Source organism: Nannospalax galili, unplaced genomic scaffold, assembly GCF_000622305.1.
Source record: "Nannospalax galili isolate Female #2095 unplaced genomic scaffold, S.galili_v1.0 scaffold735, whole genome shotgun sequence".
NCBI classification, from domain to species: Eukaryota; Metazoa; Chordata; class Mammalia; order Rodentia; family Spalacidae; genus Nannospalax; species Nannospalax galili.
The window spans coordinates 681,066-708,001 of record NW_008337053.1 but is presented as its reverse complement, the minus strand read 5'-3'; the positions used below and the strand labels follow the sequence as shown (position 1 = coordinate 708,001).

Genomic DNA, 26,936 nt, shown 5'->3' with positions numbered 1-26,936 from the left:
CGAGGACCACCAACGATGGGGGCGGGGGGGGCGCCGCAGAGAAACAATGCGAACCAGCGCCCATCACAAGGACTCCTGGCCTGTGGCCCAGAACGGGATGCAAGACTTGATCCTCCGAGAGAGGGCAGCCGTCCTAACCCCGAGCCCAGACAGAAGGGCCTTTGACTCATAAGTGCTTTTTATCCTTCCCTTTGTAATGAACAATCACTGGAACAAATAAAGGGTTAATAGGCCAGCCGTTGCCCCGCCCAGTGGGAGCTGAAGGGAGCAGGTTTGAAAGTTCCTGTGTGCAGAAGGGAAGGTTGAGGGAAATATTTCGGCTAAGGCTAGAGACGTGGCGGGACCCGCCGACACCCGCGGGGTGTGAGCGCAGGAGTTGTCTGAGAGCAGCCGCAGCCTCCCCGGCTGGGCGCCGGCTTTCCCAGCGGGGACTCCGGGGCGACGACCCCGGGCCTCTGCCGGGGCCAGGGAGGACTGAAATCAGAGCTGCAGAGTCGGCCCCCTGGACTGTCACCCTTAAGCGGCCAGGGACCCAGGCGGGTGGCCGCCAGTTGGAGAGCAGGCGGCTGAGTCCTGCGGGCTTTGGATACCGGTACCATTCATCTGTTCATCTACTAGACAACAAGGCGGTTTAGGCAACGCTACCTTGTCTCAGCACTGCCAAGGCTATGCGAGAACGCGGCCAGGACAGTCTGGCAGGACTCGCTCTGTATGTAGGACTCTTTGGGCACCCCGGGATGCTGCACAGGGCCAAGTACAGCCGCTTTCGGAACGAGTCCATCACGTCTTTGGACGAAGGCAGCCCAGGAAGCTCGGGTGCAAGTAAGAGTTCGCCGCCTGCTCCCTACCCGTCGCTGGCTCCTCACCTGCCGGCTGAAGATGCCACGGTGCCTCCCCACGAGAGCCCCACCCCGCTATGCACCTTGATCCCCCGCATGACCAGCATGAAGCTGGCCAACCCAGCCACTTTGCTGAGTCTGAAAAACTTTTGCCTGGGTACCAAAGAGGTGCCCCGTCTGAAACTCCAAGAGAGCCAGGACCAGCTTCCCAGCAGCTCGGCTTCCCCTGAAACCAGTCTAAGTAGGACCGGGCCTGCACCTACACTGCATCCAGACCAGGTGGGGTACAGGGTCACCCCCTTGCCTCCTGACTGTCCACTGCCTGGCCCTAGAGAGCCAACCCTCAGAAGCAGAGCAGACAGGCACTTTCTGCAGCACCTGTTGGGGACCGGCATGAACTTCTGTGTGAGGGTAAGTCTGGTTCTCTGCCTGCTCCCCTAAGTAAGCACTCCCCAGAAGGCCAGCTGAGCTTTCTGCAGGCCTTCACTTAACCTGGCTGGGTTCTAGGTCACAAGAAGACATTGTGCAGTTGGATCAAGGGACAGTAGAGCTGGCTTTACAAACTGCCTACAGGTACCTGGCATGTACCAGGCAGACAATCTTTGTTTCAAAGGCATGAGCTGGAGCGAACCAGTAGGTAGCTGCTGATGTAGCCCTAGTTTCTCATACAGACAGCCAGGATGGCAACTTCTGGTCCCCTCTGGTCCTAGCATTCTGGCAGTCAAGGATTCCAAACTGGATTCCTAGTGGAGACCTGGTAGCTTATGTGGCCCATTGTACAGTAGATATTTCTGTGCTAGAGAAATACATAGTATAAGGGACTTGATTTGGTTCAAATTTCTTTTTAATTTGACATTTAGTGAGAATGTGGCCTAGACTCTAGCCTGTGCTTGGAGCTGGTCTTAGCACTACAGCAGGAAGGTCCCGGTGCTATGCTCAAGTCAGGGTCCTCATTGGCCTTACTCCAATCAAGAACTGGGTAAATGAAGATGCGGGCTCTGTCTTTTAGAACTCATATCTCAACCAACATAATAATAGGAGAGTAATATTCAGCAATTGATACCAGAGTGAGAATACTCGGGGAACTTAGAAAGGGGGAAATGTGGTTGTATCTGGGATTTGTGAGAAGGTATATCCTGACAATGTCAGATCTAGATGGAAGAAAGATTACTGACTGGGGCAAGAGTAGGATCAAAGTAACTGTGGCAGCTGTAGGGAGCATCCATAGCACAGGCCTACACAGAGAGGAAAGGGATCCTGGAGAGTGGATGAAGATTTGGGAGAGACTAGCATATAGCTCTCAAGGAAAGAATTCATCAAGTTAGCCCAGGGAAGAGGAAAGTGTTGTCCAAGGCACTCTCCAGCCAAATGAGGAGGCTGTGAGCACAGCCTGATGAAGAGGAACCCTCCTAGGACTTGTCTGTTGATTTATTGACTTGGATTGAAGCAAGAAAAATTGAGAAACTGTGAGGTCAGTGAGGAAGCCTGCTATTGTTGGCCATGGAAGTTGTAGACAAATAGGATGGAAGATTGTGAAGAATGAATAGCTTCCAAATTTAAGTCTTTGAATGATGTTAGTGATGCCAGTGACAGGAGCAGAGTGAAGCAGGAAAGGCTTGTATCGAATTACAGCAGTGACAGCTAGAGGTGAGGTTGTATAGGTAGGCCATCTTGTAAGACTAGCACTGAGGCCAGAGAACTGAAGGTAATAACTTAACTGGGGGTAACTGCATCGCAAACCAACTAGGATCTCAAGGAGGGTGGTTGCTGGATGCTGGAAGGGTTGCAGAGGGTGTAGTCTTGAGGCAGACTTGGCGAACAGATGCCTGCAGCCCCTAAGGAAGATAAGCCTGGGGGACACTCAGCTTCTACCCCCCTCCAGTGGCTCCTGATGGCCCAGTTCCCATGTATCTGTGGAAAGTTCACAGGAACTTCACATTTATCAAGCTATAATGGGTGCCAAGTTAATGAGTGACTCCAAATCTGTTCTCTCTTCACCTGCCCGTCACCTTCAAATTCCCTACTCTTGGCCTCACCTTTCCTTCGGGCTTCTACCCTCACCCCTACCCCAGTACCTTCCCACACTTACACACCTGTATAATTTTAAACATGAAAAGGGTCATAGTATGATCTCCATTTTCCCTACCCAACATTTCAGGACTTTTAATGAAAACACCAGCTGTCATGGTAGTAATAACTCATCTCAGGAAAACTGCTGACCCCATGATCCAGATGAACACACACTATCACAGCAATATTGTAGCACACGTATCTGGTTAACTACCTTCTGTAGTCAAAGTACATAACAGAGCTTATCTTAATTTTTATAGATCTTCACTTTGAAAGACAAAAAATTCTATTTGTCAAGAGTTCAACGTCTGAGGAAACTGAATCCCAAAGAAGTAATTTTCTAAGGTTGTGCTGGAATAAAAAACAGTGTTGCGATCTGGACCCACGTCTCCTGTGTGCAATTCTTAGTTCTCTTCCCCACAGGGCCCCACCCGGGCTGGCATTCTGTTTCTCAGGATTCTACTGAGATGTGAACCAGTTTTTAAAAATGAAGCACCAACCTTTTAATTTTCAGTGAAAACTATCATATCATGTGGAATGCAGTGTGATCTGTGTATGCCCGTCTATAGGAAAAAGCACACAGCAAGATTTAAATAAAAGCTTGCTTGGGGGTGATGGATTCAGGACAGAAAATCAAGTGATGTCGTTAATGGATAATGGGCATGAGGCTGGTGAGGACTTAGGTGCAAGTTCTGTGGCTAAACACACATTCTATCTCCTTTTCCACATTTTTTGACTGCTACCCTCTGTCCAGCATTTCTATTGTGAAATAATCACATGGCAGAAACTGTTCTAGGCAGACAGCATCAAGTCTAATAATAAGAACAGGTCTGAACCCTGTGGAACTTTAATACATTAGACCACTCATATAATGTTTCATATGCTATGGAGAGCAGGAAAAGAGCAGTCAGCTGGGTGGAGATAGGCATTGTTCCTCTTGGGTAAAGACCGTTGTTGCAATGACGTCTTTACTCATTTCAACAGGGACTGTGTTTTCCATCTGCCCTTAGAGGTGACTTAGGGCTAAGTAACATTTTAAAAATGACTCTTCATTTGGTCTTCTGATGTAGAATTTGCACTACTAAAAATGCTCTATGAATCCTAAGTGCCTATTTTTGAGGAACTTTTATTTAAATTCAGATTTTTAATCTCTTGAAAGCTCCACAGGGAAGTGGCCTAGCAGCCTGTTCTTTGTGAGATACCAAATGAGGAAAGGGGCTGTAGTCTGAGCTAAGTGCTAGAGGAGAAGTCCATCATGTAGTGTCAAATGGTGACTTTTGTCTTTGTTGTAAGACTAGGTCTCATCTCTCTGAGGTCTTTCTAAACCACTTCACCCACCAACAAATGCGTTTGTCTCCCAGGTGCTCAATATACTCTGCAATGAGTGTGGGAAACAAGATTCATGAAGAGCCCTGAGTTCTTGCCAGTCTCTTGCATGAGCATGTGATGACTTCAGGGCTCCTTCCTCTTTAAAGTACTAGGCTAAAGTAATGACTGATACTGACTGGATGAGCTTGGGTGAGTAGCTTCTCCCCTCTGGCCTTCATTTTTTTCGTACTTAAAGTGAGAAATTGGCAGAAAGTGCTGTCTCAGAGCTTGACTCCAAGTCACTTGTTCCATGTGGCTGAAGCCTCTTTACTATTAGGGTCTCTGTCATTTGAATTTCCTAGAGGAAATACTTCTTAGCTTCTTCTTGACAGACAGACGGAATGTCCTTCGGGGACACACTAGTCATCTCTCAGCCCCTGCTTTACACCAAGGCAGGAACGGTATGTGGAGCAGGTGGACTAGAAAGGCTTGAGGGGTTGGGGAGTCAGATTTTGGACAGAACCATGTCCAAGCATAGTGAGACTCCTGGGAGGCAGGGTGGGGGACTGAACCACTATCCACAGAGGTGGTTGACAATGTCTAGGCTCTGGGAAATGGGTGTTCATATGCTCTAACCTGCTGACCAGACTGAGCCTTGGCACCCATGGTGGCTAACATGAGAATTGTGGGCAGAGATTCTTCTGTGTTCTTTCTGAACAAAGAGGACCCATCTCTTAGTTCTGACCCCAAGCACTCATTGTCCCTTGCACAAAAGAAAGAAACCCAGTATGTTCACTCAAAAAGACATCTCAACTGGTCTATCAGGTTTTTCTGAGTTAGAAAAGGAAAGACAAGGGGTTAAAATTTCTTCACATTGCCACACCATGGGAGAATGTGAAACCTAGCCACCTTTGGGTAGACAGTCAATGGGACTAAGTGGAACCACGTGGAGGGCAAGAGAAAGACGTCTTGTCACACACATAGACAGTCTGAATACTCACTGAAAGAGGGAGATTTGTAATTCCAGGAACCACCTGGAGAGACATCCTGTGGTTTACATGCAATAAAACCAGTCCCAGGTAGTATGGTCCAGATCCCCCTAGGACAGATGACCCCCTGCCTCTACTCTCTTTTTCTAAGTTATTGATGATGAAAATGGAGGTAGTACTGGTGGAGGAAATTATTCTACTGAAAACTGTCAGCGTGGCTGGACAGTGCTGTCTTTTCCTTCCCATTTCTTTTCCTGAGGATGTGACTTAGTCTCTGTTGGAGACTAAGGAAAAGGCTGGCCAGTTTGAGCTGTTCTGCATTCTCTTTAGGCCTTCACTCATCCCTTGATCTGTCCAGTTTGTCCACACCATTGGATAGTAGAGCAAAACAGTCTCAGAGATCAGTAATTCCAAGCCCAACGTTTTACAGTTGAGGAAACAGGCTAAGAGAAAAGATGTGTCTTGCTTCAAATCACTCATCTTTTCAGTGGTGGAACCCAGACAGGCATACTGCACTCTGTTTCCAAACTCACCTATGTCTCCCTGTGCTTAGCACTAAATGAGCTACCACAATGGCCTCTGCTTTGGTAAAATGTTGGTTGTGAAAGACCAAATGAAAACTGAAAATAGTACTAGTAAGCTAGTATAAAACAAACCATGGAAGAGTGATGGGTTAGTCTGTTTTTCGTTACTTTAAGAAATTATCCAGTGAGGCAGGTATTTTATAAAGAAAGAAGTTCATTTAATTCATGCCTTTAGAAGTTGTAAGTCTAAGACTGGACAGCCTCATCTTGGTTTCTTGTGGAGCTGCCTTGGTTATAACATGGCAGATGGCATCTTAGTGGGAACACATGTGAGAGGTCACTGCAGAGACAGGAAGTTCAAAGGATTGAGGGTCCAGAATCACTCTTTAATTGCAGCTCACTCTTGTAGGAACTAACGGGTGTCCTATGAGAACTTTCCAAGGACATGCACCCAGTGACCTCATTCTCTGCAGCCCCACATCCCCCAAGAGGTCCTAGTTTTAAAAGGTCCCATCTCCTCCCAATACCACCATACTGGGACCAAGCTTTAACACTTGAACCTTCGGGGACACATTCAAACTATATTCAAACCTTAGAAGGACCCAAAGAGCTTTGGTTTTGCCCCTTTCACTCTTGTTTAAGGAGGATCCTGTGAGTGGCCTGTGTCCATGTTGGAGCAGAGATGCAATGTGCGGAGACTGGCCCGCATTTCATTCATGTTTTATAATTCTTTGGGCCATTTCCTCCATATGTTTTCCTCATGTATACTTTCATGTTACTCTAAAATCAATACCATATTACGGGACTGAGTCAACCTTTGTTCTCAGCACAAAGTTCCATAACCAGGAGTGTAACCTACGTGATGCACATGGCTCAGAATCAAGGCCACTCTGCATCCCTCCTGCCTGATTCCACTTATTCCCGTTGGCCGTCTACCCAAAGGTGGTTAGGTTTGCACATCCTCCTGTGTTGTGGCAGTGTGAAGAAAATTTAACCCTTTGTCTTTCATTTTCCAAACCAGAAAATCTGATAGACCAACTGAGATGTCTTTTTGAGTGAACATATTGGGTTTCTTTCTTTCATTCAAGGGGACAATGAGTGCTTGATAACAGAACTAAGAGAAGGATCCTGCCTCCTCAGTAGGGAGAGCCCTTAATATCTCATAAATGTTACAGTAGCCTAGAACAGGTTGTTCATATTTCACAAAGACATTGTGTATAGAAGTCACTTTCTACATCAGTTTAGGAATAAGGAAAATTTCTAAACAAATAATACTTAAACTTCATAAGCTTTCTCACAAGGTTAGGGAGATGATGAGGTCAGCGAATGTGAAAAGCCTAGTACAGGGTTTTTCTTGTCAGAGGCAGGGAAGGATGGATGTTCAAAGTCTAGGAGTACTATGGACTGGTGTGTGTGTGTGTGTGTGTGTGTGTGCGCACGCAGGAACACTAACTTTGACTTTGGCACCTCAGCATGTCCCCTCCCCTGGCTCACAGTGCTTCTTCCCTGAGTTTGCTTGTGTCTTCCCTGGAGTCGCCCACTGTCACCCACTGGTCCACTCTTCTGACCCCTCAGAGCTACAGAGTAAAATCTGTATTATGAAAAGATATTTATTTACTTCACTGCTCCTTATTTGTGCTATTTTGAAAAGTCTTCCAAGGAGCCCTACATTTGCCAAAAATGTAGATTCTTAGCCTCCATTCAGAACTTACTGGACCAGAGCATCTGAGGCTGAGGACCAGAAACCTGCATTTTGTTAAGCTTGCTATATGAGTCTTATGCACATAAAGTAAGAAATGCTGAGCTCAGTGAGTGCTGTGGTTCAGAGTCAGGGAAGAGTCTATCACTCAGGACAACTGGCAATGTTTTTGGTTGTCATAATTGGGAGGGAGGGACTGTTTCTAGCCTTGAATGGTTGGATGCAGCTGAACATCCCCCAACATAGAGCCCAGCTCCCATAGCAAGAGTTATGCAACTTAACCTGTCAATAGTGTTGAGTTAGTGGAAGCAAAGAAGCCTGGATGTGGGTTAGGAGGTAATGAATGGAAGAATAACCAAGTGAGCCCCACAAACCTCAGCCGAAGCTGCTCCTCATATTCTTCTTTCTCCTCTCTGACATCCATATATTTTTCTAAAAGAAATAGTTTTCCACTTCCCTCTCCACCCAGCAGGACTTGTGATGGCTTCCCCCTCAGGGTATCAAATACATTAGCAGCAAGATCCAGTATGTTCACATTAGCAGCAGATTCCACCTTAACTCAGGCGCATGCCAGGAGAAATGGTATTCATAGACTAGCTTGGCATACTGTCCTGTCCTACCATTAATTGGTACCTGCATTTTAACAAGGAAATGCATTAAGAGCTTTAACAACTAACCTCCAGGTCTTAAATGCATTTTGAGGTTGGAAGCTTCCTCTAGGTTTAGGGGAAGGCATACCGTAAAGCCAAAGCCTTGAAGTCTGTGTGCCATAGCATAATGCTATAAATCAGATTTTTTTCTTCTCAGTGACATTAGAAATAATTTGTTGGAAAATTATTAAATGTTGAATTCAAACTTAATTTGGGGGTTCTAGAAAGCTGGCTCAGTTAGTAGAGTGCTGCCATGTAAGTATGAGGACCTGTTCAGTTCCCAGAACATACATAAAAAGCTGGGTGTGGTAGCACGTGCCTGTACCCCTAATGCTAGCAGGGTCTACAAGGGGAACAGACAGGTGGATCCCTGGGGTGAGGTGACCAGCCAGCCTGGCCAATCAGCATGCTTTAGTTCCAGTGAAAGATCCTGTTTCAAAAAGTGAGATGGAAAGCAATAGAGAAAGACACCTGACATTGATCTTGGTCTTCCCATACCTTTGTGCACACATGCATGTACACATGTAGGTACACACTCACACGAACATATGCACATGCATTTTGCATACATAAATAGAAATATTATGTTTGTACATACATTATGCATTGAGTGCGTCCCCCATGCCCCACTGCCCTCTCCTCATTAATGCCCCAGATACTTCCCTTCTCCTCCCATGTCATATGTACACACATGATTTTATGAAGCCATATAAAAATCTAACAGCTGTGTATGAGAAAACATGATTTTGTTTTTCTGAGACTGACTTGATTCTCTTAATATGATGATCTCCAGTTGCATCCATTTTTCTGCAAACGATATAACTTCATTCTTCGTTATGGCTGAAACAAATTCCATTGTGTATACTTACCACATATTCTGTATCCATTCTTCTGTTCTTGGACACTTAGGTTAGTTCTAGCATAGCTATTATGAATAGTCATGTGGTAAACATTGATGCACAAGTATCTCTCTGGTGTGTTGACTTGGAGTCCTAGGGAAATACTCAGGAGCTAGGTTATATCAAGGATCTAGTTTCAGTTTCTTAAGGAGGCTCCATACTGATTTCCATAGAGGCAAATTTACAACCCAGCAGTGTGCAAAGATTCTCCTTTGACCACATCCTTGGCAGCATTTGTTGCTGTTTTTCTAATGGCTGCCATTCTGACTGGGGTGAGGGAGAATCTCAATGTAGTTTTAATTTACATTTTTCTGATGGCCAGAGGAGTTGAAAATATTGTTCATGTGTTTATTAGCCTATATTAGTTACTTTTCTGTTGCTCCGACAAAACACTGTGCCCAAGGCAACTTATTTGGCTTATGGTTCAAGAGGGATAAGAGTCCATCATGGCAGGGGAAGTATGGTAGCAAGGAGCTGGAAAACGGAGAGCTTGTATCTTCAGGCACGGACAAGAAGCCAAGAAAGTAAACTGGAAGTGGGTCAAGGCCAAGAATTCTCAAAGCCTGTCTCTAGTTATGTGCTTCCTTCAAAAAGGCCACACCTCCTAAATTTCTGCAAACAGGGCTACCAACTGGGGCCAAGAATTCAAATACTTCTTATTCACAATGCCATATTCCATTCCTTGCCTCCCCCACTGGGTCATGGTCATGTGATAATGCAAAATGCATTTAGTACAACTTCAAAAGTCCTCCACAGTCTTTAACAGTTTCAACACTGTTCAAAAACCCAAACTCTCTTCTGAGACTCAAGGCAATTTCTTTTTAAAAATCTTTTATTCATCATTCTTATTTTACGTGATGAGCATATTGCCTGTATGCATGTAAGTGCACCTGTGTCATGCAATGCCTGTGGAGGTCAGCAGAGGGCTTCGGATTCCCCTGGAACTGGACTTATGGATGGTTATGGACAGTTGTTAGCCACCATGTGGGTGCTGGGAATCAAACCCGGGTCCTCTGCAACAGCCAGTGCTCTTAACCACTGAGCCATCTCTCTAGTCCCAAGAGCTGTTTGATTTCTTGTTTCGTGTTGCTGAGTTTTTTTTCTATATTCTAGGTATTAACCCTCTATTGGATGTAAGCCTTGCAAAAGTTTTCTTTCATTCTGTAGGCTGTGTCTTCACTCATTAACTGTTGTTACTTTGCTGAGGAGAACCATTTTAATTTCATGGGGTCCCATTTGTCAATTGTTGGTATTATTTCCTGAGCAACTCTTTAGAGGCCTGTTCAGAAAACCCTTGCCTATAGCTCATCTTGAAGTTTTTTCTATGCTTCCTCCTTTACTAGTTGCAGAATTTCAGGTCTTACATTAAGGTCTTTAATCCATTTGGAGTTGAGTTTTGTGCAGGGTGAGAGATAGAGATCTAGCTTCATTCTACATGTGGAGATCCACTTTCTCCAGAACCATTTGCTGAAGATGCTGTCTTTTCTCCATTGTATATTTTTGGCATCTTTGTTAAAAATCAGGTTGATGTAGCTGTGTGGGTTTGTATCTAGCTCCTTTATTCCAGTCATTAATCTACATGTCTGTTTTTGTGCCAGCACCATGCTGTTTTTGTTACTATGGCTTTGTAACGTAACTTGAAATCAGGTATGGTCATCCTTCCTCCATCAGTCTTTTTTGCTCTGGATTTCTTTGGCTATTCAATGTCTTCCATGTCCAGGTGTGTGGACATTAGGGGACAACTCTTGATAGTCAGTTCTTTCCTGTCATCTTTTTGGGTACAGAGATCAAACTCAGGTCACTAGGCCTGCACACAAGTGCCTCTTCTGATTGAGCCATCTGGCTGGCCTGATAGCAGGTTTTTTCAACATCAAGCTAAGGAGTTTAGATACTTGAAGTGACTGGTAGTAGGGAGTCCTTTGAGGACTAATTATAGCAATAGCCAAAGTGAGAGGAATATTTGAGTCTTGATGGGGATAATGCAGTGAAGAAACACGGGTAAAGACGTTTCAGGAGAGCAAGACTATGAGGGGGCAAAGGGAGAAAGGGTACAATTCAATCACCTGCCTGAAACTTACAGGCATTGGCCTACACTGGGGTGGATAAGTTGCTCTTGAAAGATACAGGGACCCCAGCAGGAGAAGAAGCATTATCAAGAGGGACAAAAGGAAGTTCCAGTCCAGACCATTTAAACTTGAAGCAACAGAGTCATCCAGATGAGAGGAAAGTAACCAGCTACAGACAGAAGAGGGGCAAACATCTGCCTTGTATCATGCTTTGTAGATCAAGCAAGTGGTCGGGCATCTTTATCTTACAACTGTCCATTGAGATGGAGAGATTGTGGGTGATTTTAAAGAATGACAAAGACCGGAGTGCTTCTTAAAGCTGTATAATAGAGGGACTTTTCTCTGAGACTCCTGAGAGTCAAGAAGAAAAATGAAAATATTACATTTATAATTTTGCCACGTAAGTAACTTAATAAATGCAGTTTTGTGCTGTAAAGTCAAGGCCATTTATCCGAATGTTGTATGCAACGATTCATATCCTTTCCCATTGTACTGACTTAAATCCTGCCCACAGTGTGTCATCTATATTCGTCTTTCCAGCTTCTCTAAAAGGGAATGAGCTCCTGTAGACATCTTTAAAGCAGATGAGGCCAGAGCCCGCTTCATTTTCAATGGTATTTTTAAGAATATTATGTTGTCTTTAGAATTTTATATTTTTATAGTATTTTTTTTTTTTTTTGGTCTTTTTGAGACAGGCTCTCCCAGGGTATCCAGCTGGATTGGAACTCACTATGTAGACCAGGTTGACCCTGAACTCACAGAGATCTGCCTGACTCTGCCTCCCAAGTGCTGGGATTAAAGGTGTGTGCCACCATACCTGACTAGTAGTCTTATCTAACCTTACATTATTTTAAAAAGCAACTCGCCTTCACAAAGGTTTTTCCCAAGCTTTTGACCTGTGTTCTTAGAATGACTTCATAAAAATAAACCTAACACTCATGTCTTATCAATGTGTGTATATCTATGTAGATTACATGATTCAACAGCAATGGTGACTGCTACGTGCAGATGTGGCGCAGACAGGGAACATTCCTGGTTAGTTCACAGCTCACTATCACCTATCTTTCTGTGGTTGTCATACCCTGCTTACTGCTTACTGCAACAAGTTGGTCAAGGGAAGGCGGTTGGAGAATTTCATTGTAGTGTGGTGTGTTAGCAATTCCACAACATGGCTTGTTGACACGGGTCACACCATACTTACAACTTTCGTCATGATTTGCGTCATTGAATGGTTGTAACAAATGCCTCCTTGAGGACCTGCCCCTTTGCTTAGGACCTGTGAGTTCCTCCATTCTTACTGTTTTTTATAATCTGAAGACAAGGAGAAGAGCCTTGGTTTTTGTTTTCATTAATGATAACCTGCATCTCCTGGGAAGCCCTCCACATCTCTACAGAATTTTGTAAACATCAGCCAAATTTAGATAAAGTTTGTTACAAGTTCCCAGGTTGCATGACATAGTTATTAGAAATACCCTCTCACAAAGACCAGTTTGGTTTTTCTTTTCCGTTTGCCAAGACCCAAGCTGCTTTATACCGCTTCCCAGAACGGATATGCCTTAGCTCTTATTTGCACCACACTCCAGGTGTTGGCATAGACCTCAAGTCTCTTAGTAAGATTGATTGTCTTGCTTGTGTTTTTAAAAATACCAGGGTTAGAACAGACTGATGAAGGGCAGCGACCAGCTCTCACTTCTCTAGTTCTTTTGTCTAATCTAGATATTTCATCTCTTTGTTTTTCTGAAATGTCAAAGGTAGCTATGAGGGCCATTCAAACAATACTAAAGGCAAAAAGCAAAGCACCCTCTATAGGATCATTGCGCCATTAGCAGCTTATTTTGTGTTCCTCCTGGGCACCCCCCACACTGCACAGTAGGGTACAGGTGCTCATCGCACTGTGGTGCCCATCATGTGAGGTGCTGTTTGTGCATTTTTGCTCTGGTGCTATAGTGTGCTGAACACGGGTAGATTTGTTATTATGTCAACATTTCCTTTCACTTCTGAAATAATGCTAAAGATATATGCTCTGTTCCAATATAGAGATATTTAGGGTTTTTATTTGAAAACAAAATATCTCGGAAGTACTGAACATTGGAAATAAATTCCTAAAACTTTTGAGCTGGGATCTGCACCTCCATCCCACCTGCCTTCTCACGACCCCACCATGGATAGCCAGAGCTATTGCACTGTAGAGTGCTGGACTCTCAGCATCCAAATTAGAGCAAGTATTTTTCTCAACCCTTTCAGATATAGAAATGAGTTTTAAAAGCATGATAATGCATCAGCAACAGCTTTAAACACAAAAGTTCTATTCAACACCAAATCTTAAATTCTTTATCTTTGAAGGCAAGCAGCAATAGGTTTCAAAGTTCTGCAAGTCCTACGTCATTGTGCCTGATCCACTGATAGGGAAGTTTGGAAGAAGGGATGTTCCAAGAATATTTTCCAGAGAACAAAGAAAGAGGATAATTATTGCAGAGAGGGAGACCATGCTGTGAGAATGTGGCCATGAAGAGCTGTGAGAGATTCTGGCCAGAGTGTGATGTTTCCAGTGTTCCCTGTAGAAAGTGCTGGAAGCAGATCTCTTACCTAAGCTGGGAGGGAAGGGGATGGGGGAGGGGGTGAAGGGATGGAGGGGATAAAGGATGAGGCAAGAAGTGGGCATTGCTGTGGGAGGCCACTGAGCCCTGGCAGGGAGTAGGTATCGATCCTGGAAGCCTCTGGAAGCATGATGTGCATACTCATGGGTAATTGATTTATTTATGAGTTATATCCTGACAATTTCCAGAAAATTTGGAGGTGGCTCACCTAGTGAGGTAATGCTTCCTACACACACAGCAGCTCTGAGAAAGTGAGAAAGGAGCAGCTGCTTGAGGCATCCTCAGCTCTTCTCATGTGGTGCCCCCAGATGCTGGTGGGTCTCACAGTAAGGATCCTGCACAGTGAGGTCCTTATGGGTGATGTCACTAGGCTGTCAGTGAGCTTCTCAGAGAACTGAGCTTCTCTCTTCAAAAGGAGAAAATTGAAGGTCAGAATACATTACGTGGAAGCCTCTGTGTGAGGAAGAGATGCTTCCTTCTCACAGATTAAAAGAAGTTTTAAAAGGACAATGCCATTTTCCCTATATCTGTGGAGTGTGTGTGTGTAATTTCAGTATTGGATATTGAATGTAGGGCCTCACACATGCTAGGCAAATGCTCTACAACTGTGCCATATCCTCAGCCCTCTTTTTCACTTTTTATTTTGGGACAGGGTCTCACTAAGTTATCCAGGCTGACCTTGAACTTGCCTCAGTCTCCCAAGTACTAGGATTGCAGATCTATGTTCATTTTGTGGTTTATATTTAATAATTTTATTGATATATGATTAACATACTACAAAATTCACCCTTTAAATGTGTGGCTCAGAGGCTTTTCTATTTTTTTATTATTTATTTTTTAATTAAAAATTTATTTTTGTTTTGTGTGTATGCGTTTTGCCTACATGTATGTAGGTGCACCACATGCATACAATGTCTGTGGAAGCCAAAAGAGGGCATCGAATCCCCTGGAATTGGAGTTGTTAGCTGCTGTGTAGGTGCGGAGAATTGAACCCAGGTCCTCTGCAAGAGCAGCCAGTGTTCTTAACCCCTGAGTCATCTCTCCAGTCATTATTTATATATTATTTTTAAGGTAAGCTGTAGCTATGTAGCCCAGACTAGCCTTTAACTCTTCAATCTTTCTGAGTGCTGGGATTACAGGTATGTGGTATCACCCTCAGCCAGCAGTTTTCATTATTTTCACACAGTTTTATAACCATCACCACCATTTAGCTTTAGAACATTTCTTTACCAGAAATACTGGAAAACCCTGTGGTTGTAATCACTCCCGCCTAGCAGGCCCTGGCAGTCAGGAAGCTATATCACTGTGGATTCCTTATAGATAGGATTGTATGTGTAGTCCTTTGTGTTTGGCTCTTTTCATCTAGCATGTTTTCAGGGTACATTATTATAACATACATCCTCTCTTATATTGCTGAACAATATCCCATTGTATAGATGTACCACATTTTGTTTGTTGATTGACTAATTGAAGGACCTTTGGGTAGTTTTTCCTTTCCGTTATTATTAAAAACACTGTAATAAACATTTCAGGTGTAAGTTTTTCATCTTTTTAAGGTCTTTACTCTTGCCCAGGAGTAGACAATGATAAGCATTCAATCTCTTTGTCTTTTTTCACTGATGGAAAAAGAGCCTTCTTCTAACTGCCATGGTGCTGGGCTAGGACCAGGTGGGAGTGAATGAAAGACAAAAACAAAGCCTCCCGTTGGGCTGAAGTTTTTCAGTTTTGATATCTATATTTTGATAATTTGTTCAGAGGTCAAATTTGTGGAGTCAGCTACCACGTTTAGCTTTTCACAGCAAGTTTGTCTCTAGGAGAACCAGCCTTTACATTTGAACCTGGAGAGGACTGGTACAACCTTTGGCTATAGCCAAAGTGCATGAGGGCCGGAGTGCAGGGCTATGATGGAGTGCTCGTGCAGCACACACAGGCCCTCCATGTGTATCCTCAGCACCACCGAAAGAGCTAAGGACTGAAGCCCTCTAAGGAAAACCCAAGCATACCCATTAACGTCACCTTTGAGTTGTTTTTAAATGTCCTTGGGAACTTGCTTTTGTGTTTTCTTAGGCTTAGGACGTTAGGAATTATGGATCTGAAACTTCCAGTCAAAGTGCTGTCAGACAAAGGCTCTACTTTCAAGTTATAGGCTAGTCAGGGATATATATATATGGAATGAGACCCTGTCTCCAAAAAAAATGCACAAGACAAAGTGAGTCACCATGGTGCTACACAGTTGCACGAGGATTTACAATGAACCAGCCCTGAATTTATAGGCTTAGATTGTTGGAAATAATGAACAGACATTTTCCTAAAGGAGACACAAAATGGTTGAAAAATATTTGAGCACTGACATCATCGACAATCGGGAAAATGCCCTGGGTTTGATCCTCAGTATCACACACATACATACAAGTTGAACACATAGAAATGAAGAGTAGAAAAGTAGTTGCCAGGGCAAAGATGGGAAGAAATCAGAGAGATGTATGTCAAAGGGTATAAACTTGCAGTTCAGTAGATGAACATGAGGACTAAAGGTAATAATATTGTACAGTATACTGAAAATCTGCTAAAGGAGTAGCTTCTGACACTCTTATTCAATACAAAAAATTGCTGAAAAGGATGACCTTTGAGCAATGTTAACTTGTCTGTCTCAGTTTTCCAGTGGGAGAATTAGAGAACTTTCTGGAAGACATAGAATTTCAGAAAAACACTAAAGGAAACAATAACACTAACAAGGCATATTTGGAGGTTATGGGGATGCCTGACTCACAACCAGCAAGGTGTCACCTACTTTTCTCACTACCCATTGTTTTTTTCATGAACACCATTGGGTCGGATTATTTGGGGCAATATCCATAGCTTTGGAATATAGTAGGAATCTGGGGAAGGAAGGAAACTGCTTGGCTTCTGTGGTGGTTTAAATGAGAATGTCCCCATAGGATCCAAATATTTGGATACTTGGTCCCAGTTCGTGGCATTGTTTGGGGAGAATCATGGAACCTTTAGGAGGTGTGGCCACACTAGAGGAATAATGCTACTAAGGGGTGGGCCTTGAGAGTTCTTAAGCCTTGCCAGGTTTCCAGTTGGTCTCTGCTTTCTGAGCCTGCTTGAAGATGTGATCCCTTGGCTTTCTGTTCTGGCCACCTCTGCCACCATGCCTTCCTGCCATTATGAACTCTAACTCTCTGGAATTGTAAGCTCAAATAAACCCTTCCTTTTGTAAGTTCCATTGGTCATAGTATTTTATTACAGCAACAGAAAAGGAACTAATACAGTTTCCATGAGAGAGATTCTCAAATCTGAGAAGACTCCTCATTACTTAGAACTAACTGCCTGAGCTCTCTCTGTCCCTAGAGTTTCAGTTGAGTCTTCCTGTTGTTAGTTACTTCTCTCATTGCTGTGGCAAAATACCTGACAAAAGTGACTCAACTGAATAAAAATTTGTTTGGACTCACCATTAAAGGGAAGATACGGTCCATCACGGCAGAGAAACATGATGGTAGGGGTGCGAAGCAGCTGGCCATGGGTCCGAAGTCAGGAAGCAGACAGAGATGAATGACTGTGCTCAGCTCACTTCCTTATTTTGCCATTTTAATTTAGCCGTGGACCCCAGTCCATGAGATGCTGTTGCCCACATTCCATGTGGGTCTTCCCTCACTGTTAATCCTCTCTGGAAACATTCTCAAACCTCTCTGGAAATACACAGAGGTATGTCTCCTACATGATTACAAACCCAATCAAGATGACATTGAAGATTAACCACCATACTTATGTTGCTGAGCACTTACATTGAATTATGCATCTTTCTAAAAGCTGTTACTTAATATCATAAATAGTAATACTAATAACCCAGCTCACAATTAGGGATTTTAAACGAGGATGGAGAGCTACCTTGCACCCTTTCTTTATCCTCAGCTAAAAAATGCCATTGTTTTATTTCTCTAAAGAGTATACACCAGGGCTGGAGAGATGGCTCAGTGGTTAAGAACACTGGTTGTTCTTGCAGAAGACCCAGGTTCGAATCCTAGCATCCACGTGGCAGCTAACACTGTCCGTAACTCCAATCCCAGGGGATCCGACAGCCTCTTCTGACCTCTGTGGACATTGCACGACATGGGTGCACTTACCTACATGCAGGCAATACACACATACACATAAAATAAAAATAATAAAAAATTTTTAAAAAGAGCATAAACCATAAAATACATACAGTAAATCTAAGATCCCATTTGAGGTGCATTCGGAAGGTGCCAATTTAAGTAATAGAAGGGCATTCTTTGAGTCTGAATCATAATTGTGTGATAGAGTTTGTTGGGAGCTTTCTGCCTATGATAGAGTCTATGATAAAGTGAATGACCTGAAAATTTTCTATGCTCAGAGCTTTGTGGTGCTAGGTGACCTGGTTCATGTCCTCACATACTTCAGAACTGAGGGAATTAGGCAAGCAACTCTCCAACTCAAAGGTTTAATGAATCAAAGTGGGGGTTTCGGTTTGTTTAAGTAACCTTTATGTAGATATGTATGTATGTATGTATATCTATATCTATATATATGTATTATGTAGTGTGTGTGTGTGTGTGTGTGTGTGTGTGTGTGTGTGTTTGCCACAGCATGAGTGTGGCAGAGGAGAGTTTATTCTCTCCTTCCACCATGTGAGTCCTGAGGATTGAACTCAGGATGTCAGGTTTGGCCACAAGTACCTTTATCTGCCGAGCCATCTTAGGGGCGCCGTGTTGTTTCTTTTTTAATAGCTGACTAGCTGACTAGCAAGTTACCTTTCTGTAATGTGATCACAATGAGTCCTTGGTTTAATCCTGAAGCAGCACTGTGGCTGCTGAGGGCCTGGGTCCTGCTGCCATCCGAATTGCGGCATTTCTATGTATATAGAGGCCAGTCTCCAAGAGAAGTCCTGACGTAGATAGGCAGATGTTGCTTCCCACTTTGAATGTTACTTCGTCTGGTTGGCTTATTTGAATCAGGCCTTCCACGCTCTGTGGGTTTCTCCGCTCTTCCTCTCCCAGGGACTGTGAACTCACTGCGGTCCCTCCTCTCCAATTTTTGTCATCCCCGCTATCACTAAGCATGCTCTAGTCTGTCCTTAAAATTACTTCTCTCCTTAGCTTATCTTTCCTCTTTTGTTGAAAAACGAATTCCTGAAAACAAATCTAAACAAAAGTCCTGCAGGTACAGGCTAGCTTTTGAACCTTCACATCAAATGCTGTCTCCGGCCACTTGGCTTTGGCCCTTTACTTCTTTACTGATAGGGCTCCATTGTGACAACTGCCGCCACATCCCAGTGAACATTTTCCTGCCCCTGAACCTACTGTCCATCTCCAATGCCTCAAATCCAGTGAACATCCTCCATGAAGCCTGTGCCTTTGACTTTTCTGCCTTATCAAACCTTTCTGACTCTTCTTCCACATTTCTGAGTATGTCTTCAGTGAACTCTCTTCCTACCTTTCGTTTAGTGATATGAGTATTTTGTTGGAGAAGAGTTGGAGTGAGTGGTCTCCGAGGTTTCTTCAAAGTCTGATGGTCCTTTGGCCGTGTCATCCAGAGTCAGGATCCACTACAGAAAACTCTTGTGTTTCATTTCAAAAGCAATAAAATAGACAATTAATACCTGGGCTATAGTTCTGCAAAGACATGTTGACTGTTTCTTTTTCAGAGAAACTCTAGACTAGCAGGGTGTTCATCAGCTCCAAACCAGGTGAGACTGACTAACATGAGGCACAGCTTCCACATACTGAGGCTGGCCATCCCTGAGGGACTTGTATGCTGGACCTAGAAGGAAGACAGTGTGGTTCTTTGAACACATGACCATGCATGAGGCATGGTGAAATCCTAGAGCGCTAGCAAGAAGAATGAAGCCACCAACACCCTCACACTTGACTAGGGATACCATGTTTTACTAAATATGGCAACAGGTGATAAAAAAAAAATTGGCTTTTTCTGATTGTCCCTTATCAGTGAAGCTTAACTAACTGGTGGCTACAGTTTTAATTGTAATTTAGTTACATCTACTGCCAAATAAGACTTCAGATTTTTACTGGATGCGGGGTTTAGTGTGATTGTATGGGCAGGAGCCCATGTTTAAGAGTATGAAGGTCTGTGGAGGCCAAGATATTCCTGAGCAGTGAAAGAAGAAAGCAAGAGACTGACAGAGGTTCTAACGTCAGTACTGACAGATGGTCTTTTGTGAGCACATAGAGGTCTGCTTCAGTGTTCAGTCCAAAAAAATACTCTAGATCCTGACTTCTCAAGGCAGAGTCAGGTTTGTGGGTGGAAGCATAATTTTTAAATTAAATTAAACTAAATTAATTAATTTCTTTATTGAATTTGTATTTCATGCAGAACATCTTAATCATCTTTATACCCCCTTCCCCATTGGAACCCTCCCATACCTCCTGCCCCCACTGGATTTCACGCATTCTGTCGTTGATGTTAAGGCGTATCAAGTCAAGTTAGTGCTCCCAAATGCCCCTCAGTGCAAGTTCATCCACTGAGATCTAGTTAACCTATCTGCTGCCCATTTCCACAGTTCTAAGCTGGGTTTATTTTTTCTGCTTGGATTTGCCTGGGTCTTCACATGTTGACATCATTGCTGTAGGTTCATATGAACAAGGTCCCAGGAGCCTGTAAAGTTCTGTTTTGATAATGGTTATGCACCTCCTCCCCTGGATCTTATAATCTTTCCAACCCTTCCTCACTGAGCCCTCATGGGTAAAGTTTAGTATAGGAGACCTGCCCAAGGACCCACACTCTGCAGACTCTTATTCTCTATGCTTTGGCCATCCCTGTCCTTTTGTGTTCATGGACCTCTGTCAGGCAACTTTGTTGATGAGAGTTCAGAGACACATTAGTATTGTCTCTAAGGCTCCATGAGCCTTAGGTGTAGAGGTTACACTGTAGTTGTGTCACCTAGGATTGGGCATTTCACAGACAATCAATGTGTGTGACCAGCTGTAAAACTCTGTAATAGTCACCATCCGTTGTAAGAGAAGCTTCTTTGATAAGAAGTTACTGGCATACTTGCCTGTAAATATAATGATCCATATTTAGCACATAGTAAGAAATTACATTTATCTAGGGATGTGACATCCTTGGGATTTTCTCTAAGATCTATGACTTCTCTGGACATGTGTATTTGGCTATGTTTACAGTACTACACGTGAGTTCCTTCTCATTGAGTGGGTTTTATATTCAATTGGGTAGCTGTTGATTACCCCCAAGATAAAAGTGCCACTACTACACCAATGTAGTTTTTTGTGCCAGTCATTGTTGTGGTTATTAGGCCTTATTGCTGGGTCGAACCATTGACTTATGTTCTCCCTTAGCAGCTTGCATAGTGTCTTCCAAAACTATGAGAGCTAGCCTTCAGGGAGGTCGCTTCCAGGTCAGTTCCAGCTCCATTACTCCCAAGTCCTATGTCTTCAGCAGTAGGGTCTTACCTTCAGGTTCCGGGAGGCGATCAAGGGCTGTGGAAATAGCACGTGTAATTTTTGGAGTCTCAGAATTAAGAAATAATGTTATTAAAAAAAATGTTCCTCCTTAAGTGGATTATGGGTTGTCAGGAGAGATCATATCACACACCATAAATATTAGATTATACTGCATCCAACTTAATTAAACAAGGATACAAAATGTAACTGTTAGGTCATTTATTAAGCCATGGGAGTAACTGACTGAGTTGTAGTGTTGCCTTAGCCACAGAAGCAACCATATTAAGGCTATGGTGGACACTTTGGACCACGAGGACAATAGCCAGAACCTCCATTAATTTGTGTACACCTTTTATCATCCTTATTGGTACCTGCCTCTCTCCTACTCTACTGAGGGCTGCACAGTATGCCACCCCTCTGCATCTGAGCCTTAAACTCCCAGGGGCAGACCTGCAAATTACACTGGGCATCTGAGCAATGTAGTACTGGCTTTTTGCCTAACCTTTCAGAGCAAAGGACATCCAGCAAGGCTCTCCTGGGAAGCAAATTAACTTCTGTGAGTCACTGCTTTTCCATCTCATTTATGATTCATGACCTAGGCTATATTTTTAGCTTTTATTTATTCGGGTCTGAGAAGTGGGTTGGAAGGAAATGTAGTTTGGGAGTCATAGAAGAATGAAGAGAAATTGCCATCACATTTGAGCTAGGATTGGCTGAAATTTGACTATAATAACCAGACACTCAGCAAACACTCAGAGAGCCGACTATGTGCTCCACACTGTGCTGGGTTCTAAGAATGGGACGACTTCAAGAGACTCAGCTCCTGAGCCCCAAGAGTTCATTGAACAGTTAACTGGGTAATTAATGTAATACAACCCTGATGCTACTCCAGCCATATCTCCAGACTTTAGATATCTGGAAGTACTTGGGAGTTTTGGAGCACCCCTTATTCATGTCCTTACCTTTTACACATGCTAGTCCCACTGCCTCGGAACCCCTCTTCCAATCTCTCCTGGCTTGCCCTTCATGACTCACCCCAGCATCCCTTCCTCTGAGATCTTCCACTCCCTAAGGTTGGCCTGGAGCTCCTCCCACACACTCCCACAGCCCCTTGCATCCCGCTGGTAGCTGTTATCACATCTCTATAAAAAGTGCTCTTGATTGAAGTCCCTTCACAGTAATTGAAGCTTATTCATCAACTCCCCAAACTAAGAGGGCGGAACTGAAGCTATTCAGAAAAACATTGTCATCCAGCATAGTAACTGCCATTTACCGAACCTGTATACAGGCCAAATACTGGGCTTAACACTACATGTGTTGCCTAAATAGAGCCTCACAATAATCCTATGAAAGAGACAGGTTATTGTCTCTGTTTTATAGATAAAGAAGTTAAGTCTTTGAGAATTGAAGTTCTTTGCTCAAGATTTCATTTTGCATGCAGCTAGTACATGCAAAGCTGAGCTCCAACACGGGCCCGCCAGATTTTCAAAGCCCATCCTCTTGTTCCTTCCCCTTTCATACTACTCTGCCAGTCAGGATGGGCCAGCTGTTCTGTGTTAACAGGTCAACGCAGCATCTCAGCATTTCTTCCTCACACCGTGCATCCATGCTGAGCATCACTCAACCACCTGGGCTGCCAATAACTTCCAAACTGCAAAAGGAAGGAAAAAGGGCAAATCACTGCCACGTGACACCACGGCCAACTGAGGAGCTGTATCCAACCTCAGGGAGGCTAGTGGAGAAGTCCTACTATGCTCAGGGAAGAGGAAAAGTTGGAATATTTTTGGCTTGGCACACATACACATGAAAGCAGTGGAGGAAGTAGAAAAATGAAAATTAAAGGGTAATATGTCTGGAGGAATGAGAGGCTTCAGGGAATAAGAAAAAGCTTCCCTTTTTAACCATGAGTCTCTGGATTAGCAGCTGTGGGGTCAATCATTCAGTTGTTCCTCCTGTAAATAGCACTGTTAAAGCTTCTCTTCTGAACACATTAATGCCTTGACACAGTTGGGGATTTCCTTGTATCCATCAGGAGAGAGTAGTCAATGGCTATCACAGAAGCCGCTTAATCCAAGTAGGGCATGCTTTGCAAGCCAGGATTTCAATTCTCGTTTTCATTATGAGGAACCAGTCCCACCAGGTTGAAGACTTTCTCCCAGAACAACAGCGAAGAGCGTTTCTGGTCTCCTAGGATTATGCCTTTACACAGGGATAAAAAATCTCTTAAAAGGCTTGGGCACAGTGCCAACAATTGCTCCTCCCACAAAGACTTGGTTAAAGCTTTTAGCTGCACCTTTTGAATTCTAATCATAAAATTAAAACAGAATACAAGATATACGGCCCCAGGGAGTTCCTAAGAGCCCACTGAGAATTTTGGTCAAGAGAATTCACCTTTTTAAGCTCCAGTTTCTGCATTCTTAGACCACAAAGGCTGGTTGATATGAGGCAGAACGGAAGATATATGTACTACCTTAGATGGCTAAGTCCATCTTCTGTTAACTATTGTTACTGGAGTTGTCAGAGTCAGAGCCTGGGTACTGGCAGGCCTATCAACCTAGGCTCAGCCTGTCCTCAGTAGGCCAATTAAAGAGACAAAATAATAGTAAGAAAAGAGAAAGTAAATTCATTCAATTTGGCCACATTGGGAAGGTTTGCAAATACAGAGGTCCAGTGTCCCTATGGCCCCTCAAGTCCATCTTCAGAGGACTGGTTTGAGGTTTACATTTAAACAGAAGGCCAGATATGTGTATAGATAAGCAGTCCTATCAAGGTGTGGTCTTCCCCATCTCTGACTCTCATTGTCTGGGCTCTGGTCTCTCCTGCAAGGTGATCTGACAAATTGTCAGCAGAGTGAAACCCCTTCCTGGGAGACAAGGCCCGCCTCTGGCTGCACCAGGCTTCAGACTTTTTCTTCTCCCAGCATGAGATTTCTTGAAAAAAAATTGCAATTTCTTGGAGTTTATTGTTTCCACAATCTGATAGTTAAAGAGAAGGCTACAGGTATCTCTCCTTAGCACATAGTCATTCCTGTCAGGTCAGGTACAGAATACTCAGGATGGGGGCAATTTATAAGGAATAGAATTTTATTTGGCTTATGGTTCTGGGATCTAGGAAACCCAAGAACATGACACGGGGCTGACATCTGCTCAGCATCTGGCAAGGGTCATCTTGCTGTTTCACAGTGTAGCAAGGAGGACCACAAGGTGACACAGAGTTGATGTGCTCCTTTCGGGTCTCTTCCTCCTAGAAAGCCACCAGTGCTGTCACTGGAGCCTCACCCTCATGACCTGATCTAGTCATAATCACTTCCTAAGGGATCCACCCCCAGATATGATTAACATATGAACTCAGGGGTGGTTCTAGCATGTGAAATTTTGGGACACATATCAAAACATGGCAGTGATGTACTCAGCAATCTCCTTAAGTCACACTGTAAGTTATTATAGAATATAAAAGCGTTTACTGTCTTCAGTGGATTCCAGGCCTCCACACTCTTCCTTAATATCTGCCTGTCTGTCTATCCATCCATTTGCCTACCATCTTTGTATCTTTAAGGTTTGGATGGCTAGGTGGAGGAAAAACACGATGCAGCATCCTTAAACTACGAATGTTCACATTCCTGAATTCATTTTCATTTTAAATATCTCCCCAGATTATGCCCGTTTTGGTTCCTGGGGCACTTCAGGAAGGTAGTCATCATGGAGAAACTTCTACCTGACCCAGGAACCCTGAGGAGAATTGCTGTTAGTAGCAAATAGAATGAGTTTAAGACAGGGCCCACCATCAGTGTGTGCATGTGATCTTAGACATTCTCAAACACCAGTGCGTTGCTGTCTTGTACTTTTTCATGGAGACAGAGGATAGAGTCTCCCTTACATGATAAACTTCCTTAGGACATAGAGGTGCCATGAAACAGCTTTAAACATCAAAAGATGTGAGTTCCACATTAACCAGCACTGTGGTCCATGAGCAGAGCACTGAATTTCTGACAGTTTTTCCACCTGTCAAAGGAGCTCATCCACTTCCTTGGGTCCTGGCCCAGTTTCATTATGAAGGTCAAACAAGGTAACGCTCATGAGACTAGACAGAGTACATCTCTGTTTGAGCAAAAGCACATGGTTACACAGGATGATTGTTCTGACTGTACCGAGCAGCAGAAGAACTGTGTGTGGCTTCAAAGTTGTTCCTGGGAGAGGTCATAGCCCTGAAAATGCTCTCAGTGTGGTTTTTGCCACAGGGATGACCTCAGGTTGGGTGATTTAGTCTGTACTCAGGTCTGTAGGCAGAGATGAAACCTCCCTCAGTTCAAAAAAATTCTCTTGCATAAGGGCTTTGAATGGGAGTGGGACTGTCGTGCCACATATAGCTGCCTCTCGGAATGAGATGACTGGCATCCTTGCCTTGCCCACAGAAGACCAGCACTTTTTCCGAGTGAACTAGAAGATTTCCATCTATAGTTGCAATGCATTTCCCTGTTTATTAGAATGTCATTGAAGTGCCAAGCAGACCAAGATTTTTATTATGTATTCTGGCTTCTGCCCCAAAGACATTTTATTTGTATGCTCCTGGTTTTCCTTCGTCTGAGAAAAAAATATTTTCAATCAACTTAAAGCTTCCCTCATTGACTTCTAAAAATCACTGGGAAATTATGTTTAAGATGTGATCAGCTCTGCTTACTTGGAGAAAACGAGCCGTGACAGTAGAGTGGAGACTGTCCTCTCCACAGGTTCTGCGTGGAGCTGGCTACCCAGTCGGGGAGGAGAGTGCAGGGGATCTGGGCCCAGTTCTGCCTTTTGGCTTGGGCTCTCTCCTGGAACATGAGATCTCCCTCTTGGTAGAATCAGCAGAAGACAAAACTTTGAGAAGGTTCCATCTTCACAAGGATTAATGACTTTAGACAGCTGAAATTTCCTTATGCCGAGTCCTCATTTGTAATGAATGAACAAGTCCATGTTTTTAAGCTTTGACCTTGGAGCAGAAGGAGAAGTTTTCAGCTCATACTTGTATTTAAAATCACAGGTTCAATTTAACTAAGCAAGATATATTTTGAGGGGCAGCTGGGTACCTGAAAGTAACCTACGTGGTGGGGACAGAGCAGTCCTGTTCTTCACTACTAACTCTCTAGTGGGGAAGACAGTCAGATAACAGACAATTCATCGTATTCATCAACAAGGACCTGAAGGGAAACAGAAGAGAATAGACAATGCAAGGGAGGGAAGGTGGTGGCAGCCCACACTCATAGATGTTGCATCACAACTAAAAGAGGTTGGTGTTTGCCAAGGCTAGCCGCTTCCGGAGGAGCCTGTTCTGAGTGGAGCATTTCTCAGTCTCACTGAACTCCTAAACTTCCTTCCCAGTCCAGGTACGGCTCCTGGACTCCCACAACCCACCTAGGTTTTCATTTGCTTGATGCTGCACTAAAAGAGGAAGGATTTTTCATTCCCTCCTCAGAAGACCCACCTTTCAGATCCAACCTGGCCAAGGAGGTCTTTAGGAAGGTTAACTCCAGAATTATTTTAACTGATGACATACTCCTTTAAGAACGAAGACATTACAGATAGACCAGTCAGGATACAGGCTATTTTAAGACCTCCTGAACATCATTGCTTGGCAAATTCATTCAAATAAATCATGTATTGCACTGTAAGAGGTGCTCAGGATGATGATGACTCAGGCTTGCTCCCTGCCCTTGAGAAGCCTGTAGTCCAGTGGGGCATAGACTTTGAAACGAACTGCAGAATCACTGGGTTAGTCCAGTGGAGGTATTCCCAAAATGCTCTGGGACCCCCAAAGGAAGAGCAGAGGACACTACTTCCAGACGTGGGAGAACATTTCGGACTGTGGTAACTTCTG

The 26,936-nt window shown here is 43.7% G+C and overlaps 1 protein-coding gene across 1 annotated transcript in view; it reads left to right on the top strand.

Annotated features, from left to right (window-relative positions):
• Window positions 1-282: 282 nt before the first annotated feature.
• The window catches only part of Shc4 (SHC adaptor protein 4), a 115,725-nt gene continuing 89,071 nt past the window's right edge, over window positions 283-26,936 (top strand). The window contains exon 1 of the mRNA XM_008831785.2: window positions 283-1,250. Coding sequence (XP_008830007.1) covers window positions 669-1,250 — 582 coding nt within the window. The 5' untranslated portion in view covers window positions 283-668. The remainder of the gene's footprint in view (window positions 1,251-26,936) is intronic.